The sequence below is a fragment of the Neovison vison genome, chromosome 6 (genome assembly GCF_020171115.1).
Source record: "Neovison vison isolate M4711 chromosome 6, ASM_NN_V1, whole genome shotgun sequence".
NCBI lineage: Eukaryota > Metazoa > Chordata > Mammalia > Carnivora > Mustelidae > Neogale > Neogale vison.
In genome coordinates, this window is record NC_058096.1 from 3,612,835 (window position 1) to 3,633,168 (window position 20,334).

Here is a 20,334-nt window from a genome sequence, read left to right on the forward strand (position 1 = left end):
CAGCAGCATTTTCCTATAAGCCCGTGCCGTTCCTCATTGCCCCTCAATTTGCTTCCACCCAGAAGGAACGCAGAATCTCTGTGTTTACATTCCCCTTGCAGAAACTTCCAGCCGTGTGACGAATTCCAAACCAGGGCTGGTTGCTCGTTTACAGTTTGCTGCAAGCCTCCGAATGAGCCTGTGGGTCAGCGTGCCCGGAGACGCCGCGGGGGAGGGAGACGGGTTCCACCGGTCACACGGGGCGGGCTCTCCGGTAACCACCAACACGTGTCACCTTGCCTGCCCGGGGAGCCGCAGAGCCCCAGGTATCTAGTTATCCCTGTTACTCTGGCACGGGGGCCCGCAGCGCCTGAATTATTCAGCTGCATGGATTTGGCGGCAGATCAGAAAATAATGAAGTGTTTCCTGCACATGAGAAGAGATTTCTGCAAGAAGGAGAGCATGGCCCACCCCCCACCACTGAACTAGTGTCAAGTGACCAGGTAGCTCACAGGATCCCTCTGCTTCCACTTTCTGATATGGGACTTGCCCAGGAAGGGCTCGTCCCCCACCCCCACCCCTGCTCACCTGGGCACTCTCTGCCAGCTTCCTGTTCTGTTTCCCACGGGGGCTCTCAGACTAGCTGCCTCCCAGTCCCTTCCTCTTTTTCAAAGAAAGTCAGGCCCCTTGGGTGTAAACTGCTTTGTCCTGCTGCTGCTCCCTGCCCGCAACTCCAAACTCGCCTTCCTCTCTCTCTCCTGGCCTCTCACCGCTAAGCAAGAATACCGCCTTTTCCTCCCTGCCGTGCACCAGGCCTAGTTTAAACTGTTTTCCTGCACCCTCGGGATCACCTTCTAGCTGGTTTGTCCACCCCCTCCCCCCTCCTTCCAACCTGGTCTCCACCTGCTGCTGGAAGCGATATTTGTAAAATTCTTTTTTTTTTTTTTTTGTCCACTCTGTGCTTAAGAGAGCTTGTTGCTTCTCCTTTTCCATGGCACAATGGCACAATCCACTGTCCATCCTCTGGAGGCCTCAGTTGCAGCTTCTGCCGGTCCCCCGACTACCTTCAGCTCTCATACCCACTTGCCCTCTCTGCCTCAGGGCCTTTGCGCATGCGTGTGCGCATATATTTTCATATACCCTTATACTGACCTACCCCCTTCTGGGAGGTGCCTCCCTCCTGTCTTTAGCATCTGTGGTTCTCTTTGCTCTACTGTTCCCAGGGCCTTTGCATAGTAAGTGTCCAGAATGGCACCATCCTGTGAACCAGAGCTAGGTTCCTAATCTCTGATCTGCCAAAGCAGCCTGTCTCCTTAGCAAACCCCCTCTGGACCAGTTTCTAAGGTTTTTCTTCCCCAGCATAGTGGCAGGGAGGGGGCTGAGGTGGAACCGGGGAGGACCCCTCATGTGGCCACACCAAGGCCAGCATCCCCACTGATGTTATCAGGGAGGCTGGTGCCCCCGGAATGCTGGGGGAGAGAAGGCTAAGCGCTGGGGTGCAGGGAAGCCAACTCAAGGTCAAATCCGTTTCCTAACAGCTGCAGAAAATACACGAGAATCACTATTTTGTGATTTAGACCTTTCATCCGGCCTTGGAGAATCTCGGCTAGTGTTTTGTGGGATTTCCTACTAATAGGAGTTGAATCTGCAAGGTGAGGGGCGCGCAAGTCATGCCTCGCAGGCACACGCACACGTGCACACAATTCTTAACAAATAACACATCCCTGCAAAGTTGGGGCGTTTTTTCCGAAGACCCTCCTTGGACGGGAGCACGCAGCCCCCAAGGCGAGGCTCCAGGACCTCCAGACTTCAGGGTGCAAATTGTGGATTTCTAGGGACTTTCCAAGTACGTTAAAGCCAAACAGTGTCTCGTTGTTGGGCAGATGGTGATCCTAGAAATCACCCTTCCACGCGCACAGGCGCGCACACGCGCGCACTAAAGCCAAGCCAGCCGGCCCCACCGCAGGCCTGGGGTCCAGCCACCTGGAAAGCCCCGCTGACGGAAGCCGGTCTCCACGCCTCCGCCTCCGCCACGGCCGGCGACAGTCACCAGAGGGCCGAGCGGCGCGCGCACGTGGCGGGGCGGGGACCGGCAAGACGCGCGGGGCCGCGGGGCCTTTAAGGGGCCGGGGTGGGGGGGGCGGGGGGGGCGGGCCGCAGGGTGGACGCGGCCGGGAGGGCCGGGGCGCTGGGGCGGTGTTGGCCCCGCAGGCCCCGCCCCCGCCCCAGGCCCCACCCCCGCCCCGCCCCGGCCCGAGCCTCCTCCGGCCACTGCTGGGCCGCGGGCGGGACGCCCGGGGCGGCGCGCGGAGGAGGAAGCGCGCCGGCCGCGGCCCGGGACCTGCCCAGACGCGCTAGTCGGGATCGCCGAGCGCAGCGTCCCCATTTTCCAGGCGTGCGGGGCCGGGGCGCACTCCCGGGCCGCGGCCGTCCTACGCCGGCCGGCATTTCCCCTCCAGCTCGCCCCGCGCGGCCGCCCGGCCTCCGGGCCCGCGCCGCCAGCCGCCGACCCAGCTCCGCCGCGCCCCCCTCCACGCCCCCCGCGAGCCGGGCCGGTCGCGCGCTCATGTCCTGAGCTCGCGGCCCGCGGGCTCTGCGCCCCCGGCCGGGGGGCTGCCCTGGCAAGTTGGGGCGAGGCGCGCCGGGTATGCGCCATCACCATGTCCCGCCTGAGCTCGTGGCTCGGGGAGGTCCAGTGGCTGGTCTTGGTGTCGCTCTTCGTCGTGGCCCTGGGCACGGTGGGCCTGTACCTGGCACAGTGGGCGCTGGCCAGGGCGCGACCCCGGCCCCCGCGGCGGGCTGCAGAGCCTGGAGAGGGCCCGCGCCCCGAGTCCGACGCGCTGCTTGCCTGGATCCTGACGCTGAACAGCTGGAGGAGCCAGTGGCAGGCCGCCTGGGTGACCGCCCTGAATGATGAGGCCAAACGGAGAGGGGTGAGTGTCTGAGGGCGGGTCGTGGCTGCGAGGCTGATGGCCCGGTGCCGGCACTTAGGGCAGAGCTCGTCCCTGGAGCCTCGCCACGGCCCCGCACGGGTGGAAGTGAGCCTTCCCCGCGGCAGAGCGTTCTTGAAAGTTGGGTGAAGGACCCCGGGGGAGCCGAGGACCCTTGATGGGGAATCAAGACAAAGCTTAGATGGTGTTCACCGCCCATCAGGTGTGCCAGGCTGCGGTCCCCATGGCAGGGACACGTGGGACCTGGAGGGACTTGTCAGGGGGGCCCACTGCTCCTCCTGGAGTCCCAGCTGGACACTTTCTGCTCCCGCACCTGATCGACGAATAACCGTGACCCAAATGTGATTCCATCTACAGAAATGAATTTTTTCCAGAATGTTTCCAAAAGGTTTGCACCCCTTGGCTTATAGAGGTAGTGGCTTTCCTTGAGGGCCGAGCACCTGGCAGATGTCTTGGGGACTTGCGGTGCATAGATCTTCTCTTTGGACCCTCACAACTCCTGGGGCAGAGGCGTCATCCACATTTTACAGGTGGGGAGACGGAGGCCTAGACAGGTTAGCCGACCTGCCCAAGGTCCCAGGGCCTGAGGGTAGTAGAGCCTCCTGCCTCCAGGCTGGGGGGCTCACTGCCTCGCTCTGCTGCCACAGTCTCCTGAGGTGGTTTCTTCCACGGTTCGTCCCTTGGTGATTTGTTTTTACTGTTAAGACCTCTTCATTTTATGTCAAGCTCCTGGTGTCTGCAATACCCGGGCATTCCCGAGAGGGATGGAGGCCCGCCCACCCCTCCTCACCTTTGCCTTCGCCTGCCTCCACACGTCTGCGAGCCTCCGTGGGGAAGCCTGTGGCCATTCGCTTTAAAAGTATGTCTGGGGGGGCGTCTGGGGGCTCAGTGGGTAAAGCCTCTGCCTTTGGCTCAGGTCATGATCTCAGGGTCCTGGGATCGAGCTCCACATTGGGCTCTCTGCTCAGCAGGGAGCCTGCTTCTTCCTCTCTCTCTGCCTGCCCCTCTGCCTACTTGTGATCTTTGTCTGTCAAATAAATAAGTAAATAACGTATTAAAAAAAAAAAAAAGCATGTCTGGACCCCTGACCCTCAGAAATACTCCCTAGCCCGCCTGCTGCCTGGTCTTGACTCCCATGGCCGTGGACTGAAAAAAACAAAAAGTCTTTGAGTGTCAATGAGTATAAACTCATCAGCTCAAAAGACCGTGTTCTGAACTATTGAAAAAATTCACTATACCTTTTGGGTAAAAAAAGCCTTCAGGGTCAGTTGACTGCCGTCCATCTTGATGCGTAGAGTGTGTGCCCAGCTGTCCAGAGCGGAACATCTCCCATTCAGGGAAACCGCCCCATCTCTCCCCCAAACCCCTCTTTGAAGTAGGCTCCACACCCAGCCTGGGGCTCGAACTCACAACCCAGAGATCAAGCGTCGCATGCTCGACCCAGTGAGCCAGCCAGGCGCCCCGGAACCACCCCATCTCTAGGGGGAGACCTAAAGCCAGGGGACCTCACACATGTGAGCAAACACAGATTTGTTTCCCCGGGAAGCTCCCTCGCTGATCTGGTGTCACAGGCCTGGGCTCCGGGGCTGCGTTTCCCTTGGGCTGGTGCTGTGACCAGGTGGGAGCCTCGGCCCAGTTCTCCGCAGGGTTGGAGCAAGGACGGGCGGAGGGATCGGTAGGACCGTTCGCGTCCAGCCATGGGATAGTCCTGCTCCCACCGTGTTGCTTCGCGTCCCGACGTTTCTTGATCGGCTTCAGAAAACAGGATTGCCTCAGACAGGGCGCTTCCCGGTGACCCCTCCGTCTGGCGTGCTGAGGAGGAAAGGAGGGACGCTGTGCTCTGGAATTTGTCTTTGCTCGGTCGGGTAAAGCGGAGAACACCAAAAACGGGCCTGGAGCTTTTGCCCAAATCATTGGCCTCTTTGTGTGGGGGCAGGAGGGACTCTGTGTTCGGGGAGACGGAGACTGGCTTGTGTGCTCTGTCCTCTCCTGGCTGCTGACCTGCCCCGCCGTCTCCGACGTCAGCTGTCCCAGACTCCCGCCTGGAGGGCTAGTAGTAGCGGCCGCGCGTCACGCTGAACATGTGCCGAGTTTTCTCTCACGGGTTTGAGAGGACGCAGGCTGGTCGTGGTTGTGTTGCCGGGGGGGGGGGGGGGTGTGACGGGTTGTGTGTGTGTGTGTGTGTGTGTGCGTGCGGCGTCCCTCTTCCCTCCCGGATGCCTGGAAGTGTTGCTTGATTTGTAATCAAATGACAGGTTTTGCAGACAGATAGGATCTGGGTAGGTGACTCGGCATAGTCTGGCATAGTCTGTCCTGTCTCGGGCCACCTCTGTCGCCACACCGGGTGAGGTGGCGTGAGTGGGTGTCCCGGCCCCGGCCGCCAGCCCTGCGGGAGCTTCTCTTTGTCGTCCTCCAGCCTCATTCCCAATGACTCCCACTAATCCCCGATTAGGGGTGACCCTCCGAGCCTGCTCTCCTCTGGAGAGCAAAAGCTTAGTGGCGCTCGCCCGCCTGCCCCTGCCCTGCCCTGGGAGACGGGACCTCCATCCAAATGAAACCCTGCTCCGGCCTTGAATTTTAAGACTGGAAGGACCCTGAAACTACTGTACAAACCTCTGTTGTCACATTCCCCAGTGGATGGCAAGGTCAACTTTAAATGCTGCCTTCATTGAGACACAGAGGGAAGGGGCGAGAGGGGCCATTGCTGAACCTGCTGTCCTAGCAGTGGGGCTGGCCCCTCCCGGCGTCTGACAGCTGATCGATAGCGGGCGCTCTCCTTTGACCCTGGCTGACCCTTGACCCTGGCAGTGTAGGCTGCCTGGGTCAGACGGGCCGCTGGGGCTCCAGCCCTCAGCCCAGAAGCCTTTGTAAACTAGGCAGGGTGGTGATGTGGGGAGGGACGAGGGGAAACTGTCATTGCTGTGCCCGCCCGTCAGGCTGATGGCAGGTGTGCCGGGAGCCCAGGCGAGCTGCCCGCAGAGCTTCGAGAAAATCCGCACGCTCCCCCACTGCCCGTTCAGACGTGGTAGGTTGGCAGAGCGCAGGGAGCGTGCCGTGGTCTTCACACGCTCCCCGAGTAGCTTCTCACCCCTGAGAAGCCCCTAGGTGCACACCTGTCCCTCAGCCAGCCACCAGTCAAGCAGGGTCCCTCCCACCTGTGACGTCTCTGCTCTGGTGTCACGGACACTGAATTCCCGTTGACCTGGTGGCCGGTTCAGACACAGAGAACAGAGCATTCCCAGGGCTGCCCCAGTCACCAGCCTGGACGTGCCCCCTTCCTTCGGTGAACATTGGTTACCCCAGCCATGGTGCCCCCCAACACCCACCTGGAAGGCTCTGGAAGCCAGGGTGCTTGTGGACAGGCAGCCCCTCCCGGGGCTGACGCTGCTGGGCCCCCTGTGGGGAGCAGTAGCTGCAGGACGGGGGCCGTGTCCTGTGGCTGGGGCTTCGGACTGTCTAGAAAAGGCCCGCCCAGCGCTTTGGAGGGCCCCAGTTGGGAGGGTCACCAGAGCTATTTGTTGTTTTAGTCATTTGCCTGAGGATTTTTTCAGAGGAATGTTCTCAATGCAAATGACCAAGACCGTGGGACCATTTGTGGTCTTCGTAAAAAAAAAAAAAAGACGCCGTGTGAACTTAAAACGTATTATTAATAGCTCTGACTTTTATATGAGCTTTGACATTTTCAAAAGTAAACACAGCGACAAGACTTCACAGTTTTCCTATCTCACAGCGAGCTCTGAGTGACGCTCGCAAAGATCTGAGCTCCTTGAGCAGCGTTGGTGGCCACGGCACAGGAGGTCCGTCGGTAAGAGCGTGAAGGTGACATTGGGTCAGGGCTGTGGACCTGCCCACCCCTAACCGATAGCCTGTCTGCTGCTCAAACATTCAGGGCTCTCTCCCGTGTGGGCCCTGAGCCTAGGTCATTCCTTTGGTCTTGAACACTTAATTACCCTTCCTCCTGCTTTGACTTCTGTAAACCTTCTGGTCTCAGAGCAGAGGTCCCCCCGCCATCCTCCCATCGGAGAGGGTGCTGTCCCCCAGCCCCCGGCCGCCTGTCCTGGTCCCCGCACCTTGTGTCCTCCTCAGCTCCCGGGATTGGGGGCCAACCCAGAGCCCCGTCTGTCTAGGCGCAGCCTCCTTGGTGCCCAGCGCAAGGCTGGCCCAGAGCCGGCGGTGGCCAGGGGCTGAATGACAGGCCCTGGCAGGAACTTGTCACCAGACGGGGAGGAATGGTGGCGATGTGGATCACCCCGTCTGGACACAGGCCTTCCCTGCTTGAGAGCCGGCCAAGCCTGGGCATGGCGAGCTGTTTAAGGTGCTTTGTTTTTCCCAGAATCAACAGTCAAGGAGGCACTCTGATGACTTTGCAAATTGCCCATCTGAAAACCCGGGACTCGGCTCCATGCCCTCACCCATTCTCCCGAAGAGACAGGAATCGAGGGGAAGGAAGAGTGGGTGTAGTGTTAACGTCGACAAAAATGCAGCCAAAGCTAACTTCCATTCCCATCGGCCAGGTCGTGGGCTGCTGAGGAGGGAGGGGACTTCTCACACGCAGCTCGGAAGAGCAGTTTGCACCGCTGCGGCTGGAAGGCACCTCTGTGTGACCTTGGACGAGCCCTGACCTCTCTGTGCTTCATCCGCAGAAAGACTGTGCCTTGGGGATCAGTCTGGAAAACCAAATCCGCTGGGAGGGGGTTGAGGTCTGTGTGGGCGTGTTAGCAAGTAGCCGATAAAGGTGGGCTGTTTTTTTTGTAAAGTCTCCCTTAAAAAAAAAAAAAAGAAAGAAAGAAAAAGCAGCTTAAAAAAAAAAACCCAACTTTTTATTTTTTTATTACTTTTAGATACATAGAAAAGTTGCAAAAATAATTCAGAGTTGCCATACATTCCTCACCCAGCCTTACAGAACCACAGCCAAGAAATTAACATCGGCACAATGTCACCATATTTCCTAATGCAGTCATAGTAACAATGTGACAGTATAAGAAACTAACAGTCGGCACAAAGCCTGGAAACTGAAGGCCTGACTTGAAGTTCACCTGGTCTGCCAGTGTCCTTGTATCCTTCCTGGATCCCATCAGGTCCCGCAGGCACCGAGCTGTGGCTTTTCCCGGTCGTGCAAAGTCGGTCATAGTTCTCTAGTCTTTCCTTGTGTTTCACAACCTTGACACAACCTGACGTTTTGCCAAACGTCCCTCAGTTTGGTGTTTACACAGGGTTGGACTGTGGTTTTACAAACCACAGAAATGATGTGCCCCTATTAACGTCCCGTAGCATGGGCTTTGTGACGTCAGAGTAGTCACGGCAGAGGCCTTGGCCTTGATCCCCCGGTGAGGGGGGTGTCTGCTGGGCTTTCTTCCATATACCTGTGTCTCTCCTTCTGTTCTCCCCTTGGTGGTGAACGGCTCTCCTGGGGAGCTCCTTCGAGACTGTTACAAATCTGTTACTTGTCAATCTTCTGCTGATTGATTGTGGCCCCATCGTGTGTCTGGTCTGTGGACGATGGTTCTGTTTCCTTCTCTCCCACATGGATTCCTTGCAATTCTCCTTCGAGAAAGCGCTACCACTTCTCTTCCCTGCCCTTGATGACTTGTGTCCGTGTGGACTCTCAGGGATTTATTTTATTCTGCGGTTTATAATCTGATGCCACGGCCACTTGCGTGGTTGGTGGAATTGCTCTCATGTTGGCCAGTAGGGCCTTTCACGGCAGCCTCTTGTGTTCTGCCTTCAAGATGCACAAATAGACATCGACTTAGCACTTCCCTTCTTCATGATCCCACAAGATGTTTGTTCTAGATTTATCTCGTATTTTCATTCTCCGCTCTTCCTGCCCGGGTTCAGCCACTTCGTGGAGCAGCGCTGATGCCTTTTACTGGTGAAGTGTTTGGAAGCCAAGGTCTGGGCATCCGATGTGCTCATTACTGTCAGGGTCTCATGGCTTCTAGACCATTCTGGTGGACAGACAGAGGAGGTGTGGCTGTGTCTGCCAGCAGCTCACAGGCTCGTTTCTGTTGTTCTGTCCCTTTCTGTCTGGCTGGAGGCTGATGCCTCACGTTCTGGTTCAGCAGCAGAATTCCATCCACTTTCCTTTCCTCATTTGTATCCTCCCTCTCCAAGAGGCAGGCATCTGGTCCTTCCTGTCTCTGACATACTGACTGACTTGGTCAGTTCTCTTAGACACATACAGCAGTTTCTGCCTTGCTAACCTGTTCGCCTGTGAGACACAGGCTGACGGACCAGGGTGCGCGTTTATGCAGTCAGGATGTTGTCTTCCGGAGCTGCTCTGGTTAGATCTGTGTTTTCCCACCCTTCGGGGAGTGATGGCATCATGGGTAATGTGTTTAGTTTCATTTGTTTGTTTGTATATTTCTTCGGGGTTCCTCCCACATCCTGATTTTTTAATCCATTTTTAAAAATCCAATGATTTGGGATGCTGCGTTGGTCATCCACGATGTTTCTCTGTGCGGATCTGGTCCACTGGGTCGTCTGTGTGTGCATGCACCTGTTCTGCACAGGGGATGATGGAGGTTCTGCGGTCTTGGAGGGGGAGGGCTCATTCTCCTCTCCTTGTGCTTTTCTTGGTGCTTTCCCAGCGACTGTGCGCGTCAAGCCCTGCTGGGCTAAAGTGAGGTGGCATCCGCACTTGGACAGAGTGTGACAGGTGTAGCAGCACAGGCTTGCGTCCCATCTGAGTCCTGGGTGTCCTGCAACCCAAGGACCAGGCCCTTTGGAAGGGACCCAGGGAACCTCTGGGTCTTTATTTTAATTTAAAAATTCATTTCCTCTGGGCACCCACTCCTTGACGTTCAGTGTCCCAGCAGAATTTTTTCTGGGTTTTAGCTTAGAAGGTGTCAGAGGGAGGAGAGTTGAGAGTGTATCCACCCATCCCGGGGCGGGTGGGGGGGTGTGGTGGGGGGATGGTGCAGAGTGCTTCAGGCGTGCCCCACCCACAGCGGCTCCTCCAGGCAGCCCAGGCAACTGAGACCACCCCTGCCCGCCCCTGCCCACCCCTGCCCAGCCGGCCTCCCACCCTTCCCCTCCATGAGCCCGAGGCACGGCCCCGCCCCTGGCCGGCCACTCACCCGCTCCAGCTAAGGACAGTATCTGTGCAGCAGGCGGGTCGGTGACCTCATCCTTCTTGAGAAGTAGATTTAATTCCTCCCTGATGATTTTTAGGGGGGGAGATAGATGTTCAAGCTGGGCGCGGTTGGACGCGTGTTAGTGACAATATTCTGGGTCTTTTCGGTTCACTCTGGGTCATTGAGAATTCTTAAGAAATAGCCCCAGGGTAACTCCACAACTTGCCAAAAGAGCTTTGGTGCCATTTCGTACCATTTTATTCTCCTGCCCTTGATCGTGGCTTATAGTTGCCGAGTGGACCCAGGAGACCTTGGGTGGTGGGAGCCCGGCAGCCATGAAGGTCTGTGAAGCCGGGGCTCGAGAACACGCTCTGGGGGCACAGCCAGCAGCTGGTGGATCTATAGGAGAGGTGGCCGGCCCCTGGGGGGTTCCTGCCCACTTGGGTGGTAGGAGAGGAAGGGGGGTGCACCATGTGGAGCAGGGAGAGATGACCCTAAAACCAGAGAGAGAGCTGGCTTTTCGCGGAAGAAGCAGAGGGCAGAGCCCTTGACCTTGCTGGGCTTGGGCAGATGGCGTGGTGGACCCGAGGAGCCACACCAGCACCGCGGCCCTTGTAAACGTGAGCTTTCAGGACCCCCTCTGCGGTCTGTACGGACACATCTCCGGTTTAGTCGTGTGTTCCTTGCTTCCAACCCGCTCTGGTGACCGATCCCAGCCCCGGGCGTGTTATGTCGTGTGCGGGTTCTTGGGCGCGGGGACGCCCTGCTATGTGAGCGCGGCTGCTGCTGGAGGCAGAGTTAACCGAAAGGGGTCAGACTCCCGGTTCCCAGGTTTCTAGAACTTTCTCCCTGGTGTATAATCATGCTGGCGTGCCCTCACCATGCCTTTCCTTCTGTTCTAGGGCCCGCTGCTCCTGTCCTTCGAGGAGGACCCGCTCCAGCAGCCCCTGGAGCTCGTGGTGCAGGGCGTCTCCAGCCTGGCCAGGTCCGCCCAGGAGAAGGTGAGCTCAGCGCGGTCGCCCCCGGGCCCTTCCCCACCGAGGAAGTGAATTTAAAGCTGAGCTGGGGGGAGCGGGGAGGTTTTTCTGTTTTGGGATTATTGAAAATGTGGACACCTTAAAAACCTAAAAAAAACCCCAAACCGAAAAACCAAATTAGGGGTGGTCTATAGCTGGTGGATGGGTAAATAAAACGCGGTAGGTCCGCACGCTGGGACGGCATTTGGCTTTGAGAAGGAAGGAGAGGCCGGCCTGGGCCACGTGCACGGGCCTTGAAGACACAGCGCGGAGTGGGAGAGGCCAGTCATGGAAGGCACGTCTTTGAGTGGCTTCGTTTACGTGGCCTGTCCAGGGTGGCTACGTGGACAGAGACAGGAAGGAGATTTGGGGTCGCCGGGCCCTGGGGTGGGGGCGCTGCCGAGGGACTGCCCGTGGGGGGGTTGACTTTGGGAGGTGATGATAAGATTCCCAGAGTCGTGGATGATGGTTGTACAAGTCGGAAATGTGTTAACAACCATTGACTTGGGGGTGCTTGGGCGGCCCAGTCCATTAAGGGTCCAACTCTTGATTTCAGTTCAGGTCATGCTCTCAGGGTACTGGGATCAAGCCCCGCTTCGGGCTCCATGCTCAGCAGGGAGTCTGCTTGAGTTTCTCTCTCTCTCCCTCTGCTCGCTCGCTCTTTCTCTCCCACAAATAAACATATAGATCTTAAAGAAAAAAACACTGAATTATACAGTTTAAATGGGCAAATTAAATGATGCGTGAATTGTGTCCCCAGAAATGCATATATTTGTGTGTATATGTGTGTATATATATGACACTGGATTGTTTTTAAAGCTTTTATCTGAGAGAGAGAGTGAGAGAGAGAATGAGCAGTGGGGAGGGGCAGAGGGAGAGGGAGAAGCAGGTTCCCCACTAAGCTGGGAGCCCGATGCGGGGCTCAGTCCCAGGACCCTGAGATCATGACCTGAGCCCAAGGCAGAGGCTTTAAGCCACTGAGCCCCCCAGGGGCCCCTGACACCTAGATCCGAACCATCCTGATGCCATGTTGAGCTCATTTTGGAGTCTGTGGTTATTCACAGGACAGGCTGGGGTTACTTATTTGACTGGACAAATACTGTGAATAATTTATAAGATTTTTTTTAATGGAAAGTATCTGTAAAAACCCCTAAGAAACTTCCTCTGAAGTACAAGGCTTGCCCTTGTATCTGTCTCTGTTTTGCCGTCGGGTCCCTTGCTACTAAAGGGCCCTTTAGCAGATGGGGACAGGGGCGGGGAGGGAGACACCTGCGCGACCCCACTGGAGAAAGAGAGCGCTCCTGCCCCGATCCCCGCCCCACGGATTCTGCTCCCCGTCCCCACTAGTGTAGCGTTGGCCACTCTGGTTCCTTTATTTGAACTGCAGCTCAGGGCCCTGGAGGGACCAGAGCTTCTGTCTTCACCCCCCACGGATGGACAGTGGAGCTGCCCTCTCTTTCCCAGCAGAGCAGCGAGGCCGCCGTGAACTCACCTGCTTACTGTCCCCGCCTCCTGAGGCACGAGCAGGGGAGTGGATCGGGGGCAGCCGTGGGCTGCGAGGCTGCAGGTGTGCCCGCTGCAGAGTGCCCAGCTGTCCCAGTGCGCCCTGGCGGACTAGGAGGGCTCTCCTTCCCCACCCCCTTGCCAATACTGGAGGCTTGTGCTGTGTTACTCCTGTAACAAGTGTGGGGACGTCTCTAGAAGGTATTGGGGTACTAGAGACCCTAGGCTGGTGTAGCTCAGGATGCCGAGACCAGCAGGACGCATTAGGGCTGGATCCGGCTGGGCCGGCAGGTGGCCCGGGGCTTCTGCAATACTGGGGGACTGAGGGCAGTTGGCACCTCCTCCCCGGCCTGGGAAGTGCCTCTGGGTGCAGCGAGCCCCCTCTCTCTTTTTGACCGATCAGGACCGAGTCCCGCTGTGGTGGGCACTTGCTCTTTGGTGTTTCTGACTCTGCCCAGTTTCCGGGGGAGCCGATAGGTTGACGTAGGAAGGGGCCGTTTTTCAAGGTCTTGATATTTCACGCCAGAAAAGCAACTTTACGTAGGGGCTGGTGAAATCGTGTTTCCCTGAAGACAATTACAGAAGCGGCATTCGCTCATGCAAAAGTTGAACACGAGGCCGCCGTCCACCTCGGCCCCCTGCACGGAGCGTCCTTCCTGCGCTGCCCCCGGAAGGGCCCGCTGCCCGCGGCCGTGGCGGATGCTCGAGCCCCTCCTGTCCCGCAGACAAATGGTACAGCGCACGTGGGGCGTGTTTCATTTTACCAGTTTCTTCATTGTTCTTGACTTGTATGTCTCCTTGGCCAAATGGGAAATGGGGGCTTGTCAATGCCTTGTCCCGGCTGCGGGCAGTGGTGTCCCCGTCGTGTGTCAGGCCCCTGACCTCCCGCCAGGGGTGTGGGACAGCAGGTCCTGGGGGGGGGGTGCCACTGTCACTTACCAGCCCGCGGCCTCTGCACAGCCATAGCTCCTGAGAAGTTGGGTGTAGAGGACGCCCCCAAGTCCGTGGGTTCTGCCACCGCCTTCTCTAACACCGGCACTATGCTGTAAAGGGGTCAACCAGGTGAAGCAGAGTTTCTCTTGCAGTGTGTCCCCAGGTGGGGGGTGCTGGGTGTTAACGTCTGTGGGCATCAGAGGAGGGGGGCACGCGCCACGGGATCTCTCTCCTGTTGCTCTAGGACCTCGTCGTCAAGGTCCTAGACGCTGGAACCGCTGCGCTGGGCAGGACGCTTCCAGCAACTAGGTCCTCCTCCTCTTAGGATCTAACCACCGGCCCCTGTCCGGGTTTCAGGCACGTTGAACCCTCTCTCTGCTCTGTCCTGTTGTGCTCTGCAGAGTGCTGGACAGGGAAAATCTGTAATTGCACTTGGGGCCACCAGCAAAGGTTGTAAAGAAATACAGACGCGTGGTTTTGAGGACGCCCTGCTCCCTTCCTCAGTGCGCTCCGTACCATCAGCCTCTATCTTTCTCATGTCCCTGACTCAGCCCTGACAAGGGACGTGTGACTGGCACTTGAGCTAATGACAGGGACGAGCCCGACCGTGGGGCTGGAGTACACAGTCCCGTCATAGGGATCCTGGTCCCCTTTGGGCTCACCCTCCTGACGCGAGTTCAGTCTCGAGTCTCCCCGCGGGCCTGTCCTGCTCTCCGGGTGCCCTGAACTTGACCTTCTCCTGCCACCCTTGAAGACCACCGTGGGCCTAGTCATGGTCTTGGCAGACATCCGATTGCTCAGCGACCCCCACCCCCGCGTCCTGCCTGGAGAGCAAAGGTCTTCGTCACTTGGAGCAGCGTGAGGGGCAGAGCCCATGATGGGGGCCGGGTGCACGGGCTGCCCAGCCGTAGCTCGGTCGGAGCATCGTGGCCTTGGGGCACTCTGACAGCAGCGGGACGGGCTTCTCCTTCCCACCTCGCTGGACGCCCACTGGGGGTTCGCGAACTCCGATCTGTCCTGACACCGACCCCCAGAGGCAGTGCAGGCCCCGCGGGCTGAGGGCACGGCCCCACACGACCGCCCCCGCCCTTCAGATGCCAGCCCCAAGGCTGGGCCCCCTGGTCTTCAGACCCACCGGCTGTAATGTCAGGGGGTTCCCGCCCCTCCTCAGGTTTGATAATTTGCTGGGACAACTCAAGGAACTCAGGAAAACAGCTTATTTCCTATTACTGGTTTGTGATACAGGAAACAAGTCAAGAATAGGCGGGTGTGGGGGAGGGGCCCTGAGCTACGGGAGGAGGTGCCCCTCCTCCCGTAGACCTCCCAGGAGCTCTGCAAACACCATTTCTTGTTTGTTTTTTGTTTTTTTTTTTTAAGATTTTATTTATTTGTTTGACAGAGAGAAATCACAAGCAGGCAGAGAGGCAGGCAGAGAGAGAGGGGGAAGCAGGCTCCCCGCTGAGCAGAGAGCCCGATGCGGGGCTCGATCCCAGGACCCTGAGACCATGACCTGAGCCGAAGGCAGAGGCTTAACCCACGGAGCTACCCCAGTGCCCCTGATGGGGGGGGGTTTATGGAGCTTTCATGACCCAGGTTGGGTAAATCACTGGCTTTGGTGGTTGAACTCCATCTCCAGCCCCTCTCCTCTCCCTGGAGGCCAGGGGTGGGCCTGAGAGTTCCAACCGCTGCCCACCCCCGACATCATGGCTGGAGTTGGGGGCAACCAGCCCCCATCCTGAAGCACACACAGCCCCAGCCACCGGTCATCTCCCACAGAAAACCCTCTTATCCTTTGGGCGATCCGCTGGGGTTAGGAGCCGTGAACCCAGAACTGGGGACGAAGCCCCATTACTGACCCCAAGCAGGTGTTGTGGGTCGTGGATTTTCCTGCGGGGAGTCCGTGCTTGTCCCGCAGGACATCCTCTCGGGCATAGACTGGACGCATCCCTGGTCACGTGGCCTCCATGTTTGTGGGCACAGCTGGCCCAGGCGGGAGGCAGGACCCGGGAATTCCCAGCGCGACACTGCGCGCGGAAGCCGTCACCTTTACGCATCTCTCCAGGGGCTCCTCTGCCTTCTGTTCCAGTCGCAACCTGCTCTGAGTGGATTCCTTCCTCCCAGACTGTAATTATCCTCTTACACAAGAGCAACGAGTTTCTACCCACGTTCTCTTTCGGCACGTCCCGGGAGAGGCTCGCTGGGGAACGTCTGACCCAGAAAAGGCAGGCCTCGGTCTCTGGGTGGCAGTCGGCCCGAGAGCGAGCCCTTGCTCCATCGGGCGTCCCAGGAGCCCGGCCACGGCATGGCCGTGGGTTCAGAAACTGCGCACTGGGTCGCACGGAGACGGAAGGGGGCGAGGAGCACGTGGGAGCGCACCCCGTCTGAGTCAGGGCTTGGGGGTTGCGCCGGGAGCCCCGCTGAGAAGGCCGAGCATTTCCTTTAGGGAGCACGGTGTGTCCTTGGACGCGGCGTTGCTTCGGAAAGCTCGCCGCTGGGAACGCGTCCTGCCTGGCGCGCTGGAGACGGGGAGTGGTGTTGGGTTTCTCAGGGGGGAGGCCAGGTGTCTTGGGGAGAGCGGTCATTATCTCCGTCTGTAGCTCCTCCGCTAAGTAAAGAGAGGCTTCTCGTGGTGTGACGACCACCCACGGCCACCGTTTTAAACACACGCAGTAACCCACCTGCGCGGAGAAGGGCCCGGCTCGGAAGCCAGGGAGACACTGGCTGGATCTGGGCGTGTCTGGGCATTTCCCTCTCCCTCGGAGCCGGAGGCTGGTGTCTGCGCAGCGTGTGTCCCTCCCTGGCACGGTTGTGGGGAGAACGAGGGCCACCCGGGCCTCGGCTCCGGGGCTGTCGGGTGCAAGCAGCCACGGGCTCTGTCTCTTCTCGTCCGTGTTCACCACACGAGCATCATGCCCAGCGTACAGACAGAGAGACTGAGGCGAACAGAGGCTAAGTCGCTTGGCCGAGAGCTACTCAGGCCAGTCAGCCTCGGGACACACACATGCTGGAGCCTGGGACACCTCTGCCAGTGCTGTGACCTCTCTCCCTCACATCCGTGTCCTTCCGTCCCCTGTGCTCCCCACCCCACCCGACCGCGGAATAGACAGCGGAGAAGAGGGACGCGCTTGGGAGGCCTGAACCCACCTTTGCTTCTGCAGCAAACAGAACTTGGACGATGGCGTGAAATTTCCCCCAGATTCTGGTTCTGCTGTCCGTCGGGGCAGCCCACAGCTCAAGTTCTGTGTGTGACTGACCAAGGCTGGGACACGCTTGTGTGCTGAAATAGACTGTGAAAGTGGCTGGGGTCTCCCATGTCCCCCCCCCCCACCAGACCTCAGCCGGCCGCCTTGGTCTGCAAGGGTCGCCTGATTCCAGGTCGCCTGCGTTTGTCTCTCTAGTTGCAGGTGGGATGCGCGTTTGACACTTTTTTTTTTTTTTGCATGACTTGAAATTCCAGGTGTCCCATTAGCCTGGTATTTATTAAAATGCTAACAGGTTGTGAAATTGTTTTGTACCAGGGTCTTTCCAAAGGCAGTGGGCGGTTTCTCATTGGAGGCCCTGCCCTCTGAGACCCAGTGCGGATGCCGACCCGGGGCGGGAGCGATGCCTGTCTGGGTTGCTAGACTGAATTCCGGGCTGAGTCAGCCGTGGGGTGCAGCCTGACGTCGCCCGCAGAAGACAGGGTAAAGGACCCATGGACAAGCTGGAGTTCCGTTTGTGCGTCGGGCTACGAAGCAGCAGCTTTCGGGGGTGGGTGTGACGGAGTGACGGGGACCCCTTGCCGGGAGCACTAACAGGCAGCCTAGAGAGGACCCTGTTCCCTCCTACCTTCAGTTTAAAGGAAATGTCCCGTATGTGACTTTCCTACATAGGGTTGATGGAAGAGAATGCCACGTTCACAGATAGACCTTTGAGCCCCAAATGCCGGCAGTAAACCACATTCCCCAGTAGCCGTCCCCCTTGGGAGAGCAGCATTACTGGAAACACTTCCTGTTCATTTCAAGTGTCCTGACCCGAGGGGGTCGGGGAGTGTTGCCACGGAGGGATGCCGGAGCCCGGCTGGTCCATGGCGTGTCCCGCAGTACTGGAAAGCAGAGCGTCGACCCAGCATTCCGGGGTTGGGCCGCGCCGCTGTCTTTTTTCTAGTATTTTTCATCTCTCCCAGGGCCAACAGGATTAACTGCATGGATGTTCGGATCGCGCCCAGCCGCGATGCATTTTACCTTTGAAACTGAGTCTTGGGGCATCTAGTGGCTCACTCGGTGAAGCTTTGATTCTTGATTTTGGCTCAGGTCGTGATCTCAGGGTCATGAGATCGAGGCCTGCATTAGGCTCTGTGGTCATCACAGAGTCTGCTCAAGTTCTCTCTCTCTCCCACTGCCCCTCCCCCTGCCCACACTCTAAACAAACACACAATTTTTTTTTTAATTTATTTGACAGAGATCACAAGTAGGCAGAAAGGCAGGGAGAGAAGGGTGGGGGAAGCAGGCTCCCCGCTGAGCAGAGAGCCCGATGCGGGGCTCGATCCCAGGACCCCAAGACCACGACCTGAGCCGAAGGCAGAGGCGTCAACCCACTGAGCCACCCAGGCGCCCCCAAAATACTTTTTTAATTAATATACAATGTATTATTTGCTTCAGGGGTGCGGGTCTGTGAATCATCAGCCACCCTATCCTTCCCCCCAACCCCCCAGCAGCCCCCAGTTTGTTTCCTGAGGTTAAGGGTCTCTTACGGTTTGTCTCCCTCCTGATCCCATCTTGTTTCATTTATTCTTTTCCGGCCCCCCCAACACCCCACGTTGCCTCTCCACTTCCTCATATCAGGGAGATCACATGATAATTGTCTTTCTCCGATTGACTTATTTCGCTAAGCATGATACGCTCTAGTTCCATCCATGTTGTTGCAAATGGCAAGATTTCATTTCTTTTGATGGCTGCATAGTATTCCATTGTGTATATATACCACATCTTCTTGATCCATTCATCTGTTGATGGACATCTAGGTTCTTTCCATAGTTTGGCTATTGTGGACATTGCTGCTATAAACATTCAGGTGCACGTGCCCCTTAGGATCACTACATTTGTATCTTTAGGGTAAATACCCAGTAGTGTGATTGCTGGGTCATAGGGCAGTTCTATTTTCAACTTTCTGAGGACCCTCCATGCTGTTTTCCAGAGTGGCTGCACCAATTTGCCTTCCCACCACCAGTGTAGGAGGGTTCCCCTTTCTCCGCATCCTCGCCAGCATCTGTTGTTTCCTGACTTTTAGCCATTCTGACCGGTGTGAGGTGGGATCTTACTGTGGTTTTGACAAACAAATAAAATCTTTGAAAATAAGTTGCATCTCTGTTCCTGAGTAGAAAGGATCGTTTGTATCAGCTTGGTGCTGTCTTCAAGAACATTTACAGAGGTCAGTCTAGACAGCAGTGTTGGGAGCACAGATGATACCTTCCCTGTCGTTTCGGAGTTCTTCCCTCGGGCTGTTACAAAGCATGATCACGGGGAGAGAGACTCGGTGACCTCAGCCCTTTCGATGCGTTTTCATGGCTGTGTTTCTAGTTCTTTTGGGGACAGAAATAAATAAATTATTTCCAGGTCTCTAGAGGGTTCCAAGAGAAGAAGGAGCTGAGTCAGCCGTCCAAGGAGCTGACTTGAAAAGGAACACGGAAGGAGTGCGGCGAGATTGGAAGACACTCCAGGCCTTTCTCTGGCCAGCGTTAGCCAAACTCAGCACTGCCTAGGACGGAGGCTCGTTCTTTGGCCCCAGGTCTAAACAGAGGGCTGCAGTTTCAAGATCAGACCTACTTGCGAGGGTGTGTGACTGCCGGAGCTTCCATCCTGAAGCTGGAGCGAGCACAGGAACGTGAACCACGACCCCATCTGTTCTGTCTGCGCCGGTTACGATGACGGTGATGTGTGCTTGTCTTAGCATCCCCATGACCCTCCGTCCTGGCCTTCGGTCTTGATCCGCAGGAGTGGACCGGGTGTCCACCCTGGGGCCCCTCCATCCACGAAGCCCGTCCTCGGCAGATGCTCTCCTCTGTAGAGAGGAGGGCGATGTCTCTGGGATGCACAGTTCAGCTTTCTGTGGGCGCGATTTTGAAATGGTTTATGGGACTGAAGAGTTGTCTGTTCGCTTTGGAGAAAGTCTCTCCAGCGTGAAGCCAGTGGGCTCGTGGCTGGCTCTTTTCACGGGAGCTCCTTATGCTCCCAGATGTTGTCTTCCTGGAGTCCTGCTCTGGGCCCAGAGGTTCACATCTGTCTTGGAGAAGAGCTCAGTCCCACGGCAGGTACTAGATCCCGTTTCTACCTGACTTCGAAAATCTGGTACCAGTATTGGAGTCCCTCCACGGGAAGCCAGAGCACTGAGGGTCGAAAAGCCCTATTTAAACAGCTCTGTGTGATGGGGATGCTCTGGGGAGCTCCTGTGAAAACCTCAGGGGGGACCCTGAGAAACACTGGTGTGTGGGGGACGGGGTGGGGGGACTCTGGGTCACGAGCAGGGTCTGTCCCTGTTGGCTGGGTTTAGGCAGACATCAGTCCTGGACATCCTGGTCTCTTGGGAGGCCCGACCGGCTGGAGGGGTCTGTTGTGCATCGCCTCGGGGCCCCCACCTTCTGCGGCTCCAAGTGGGGTCCCCTCTGTGGTGGCAAAAGCTTGTCCCTCGTTCACCGGAGCCAAGAGAATTTAATCCCCCTTGTGGATAACACCTTAATGCAGCTAAAAGAAGATTACTTATTTTTAAAGCCTTTCCATTTTGTTCTTGTCCATTTGACAAATGAAGCATTATTATTCCCAGGATGGCAGGGCCAGCGGCCGGCCAGGACGAGGCTCGGTGCCGTCATTGTCCCTTAACGGGCTCCGAGCCACAGCGCCA

At 57.5% G+C, this 20,334-nt stretch overlaps 1 protein-coding gene across 1 annotated transcript in view; it reads left to right on the forward strand.

The window, feature by feature from the left end:
- The window catches only part of C2CD2 (C2 calcium dependent domain containing 2), a 64,025-nt gene that overhangs the window by 10,035 nt on the left and 33,656 nt on the right, over positions 1–20,334 (forward strand). Inside the window, exons 3-4 of the mRNA XM_044252542.1 lie at positions 2,238–2,912; positions 10,909–11,007. Of these exons, the coding sequence (XP_044108477.1) occupies positions 2,238–2,912; positions 10,909–11,007 (774 nt within the window). The remainder of the gene's footprint in view (positions 1–2,237; positions 2,913–10,908; positions 11,008–20,334) is intronic.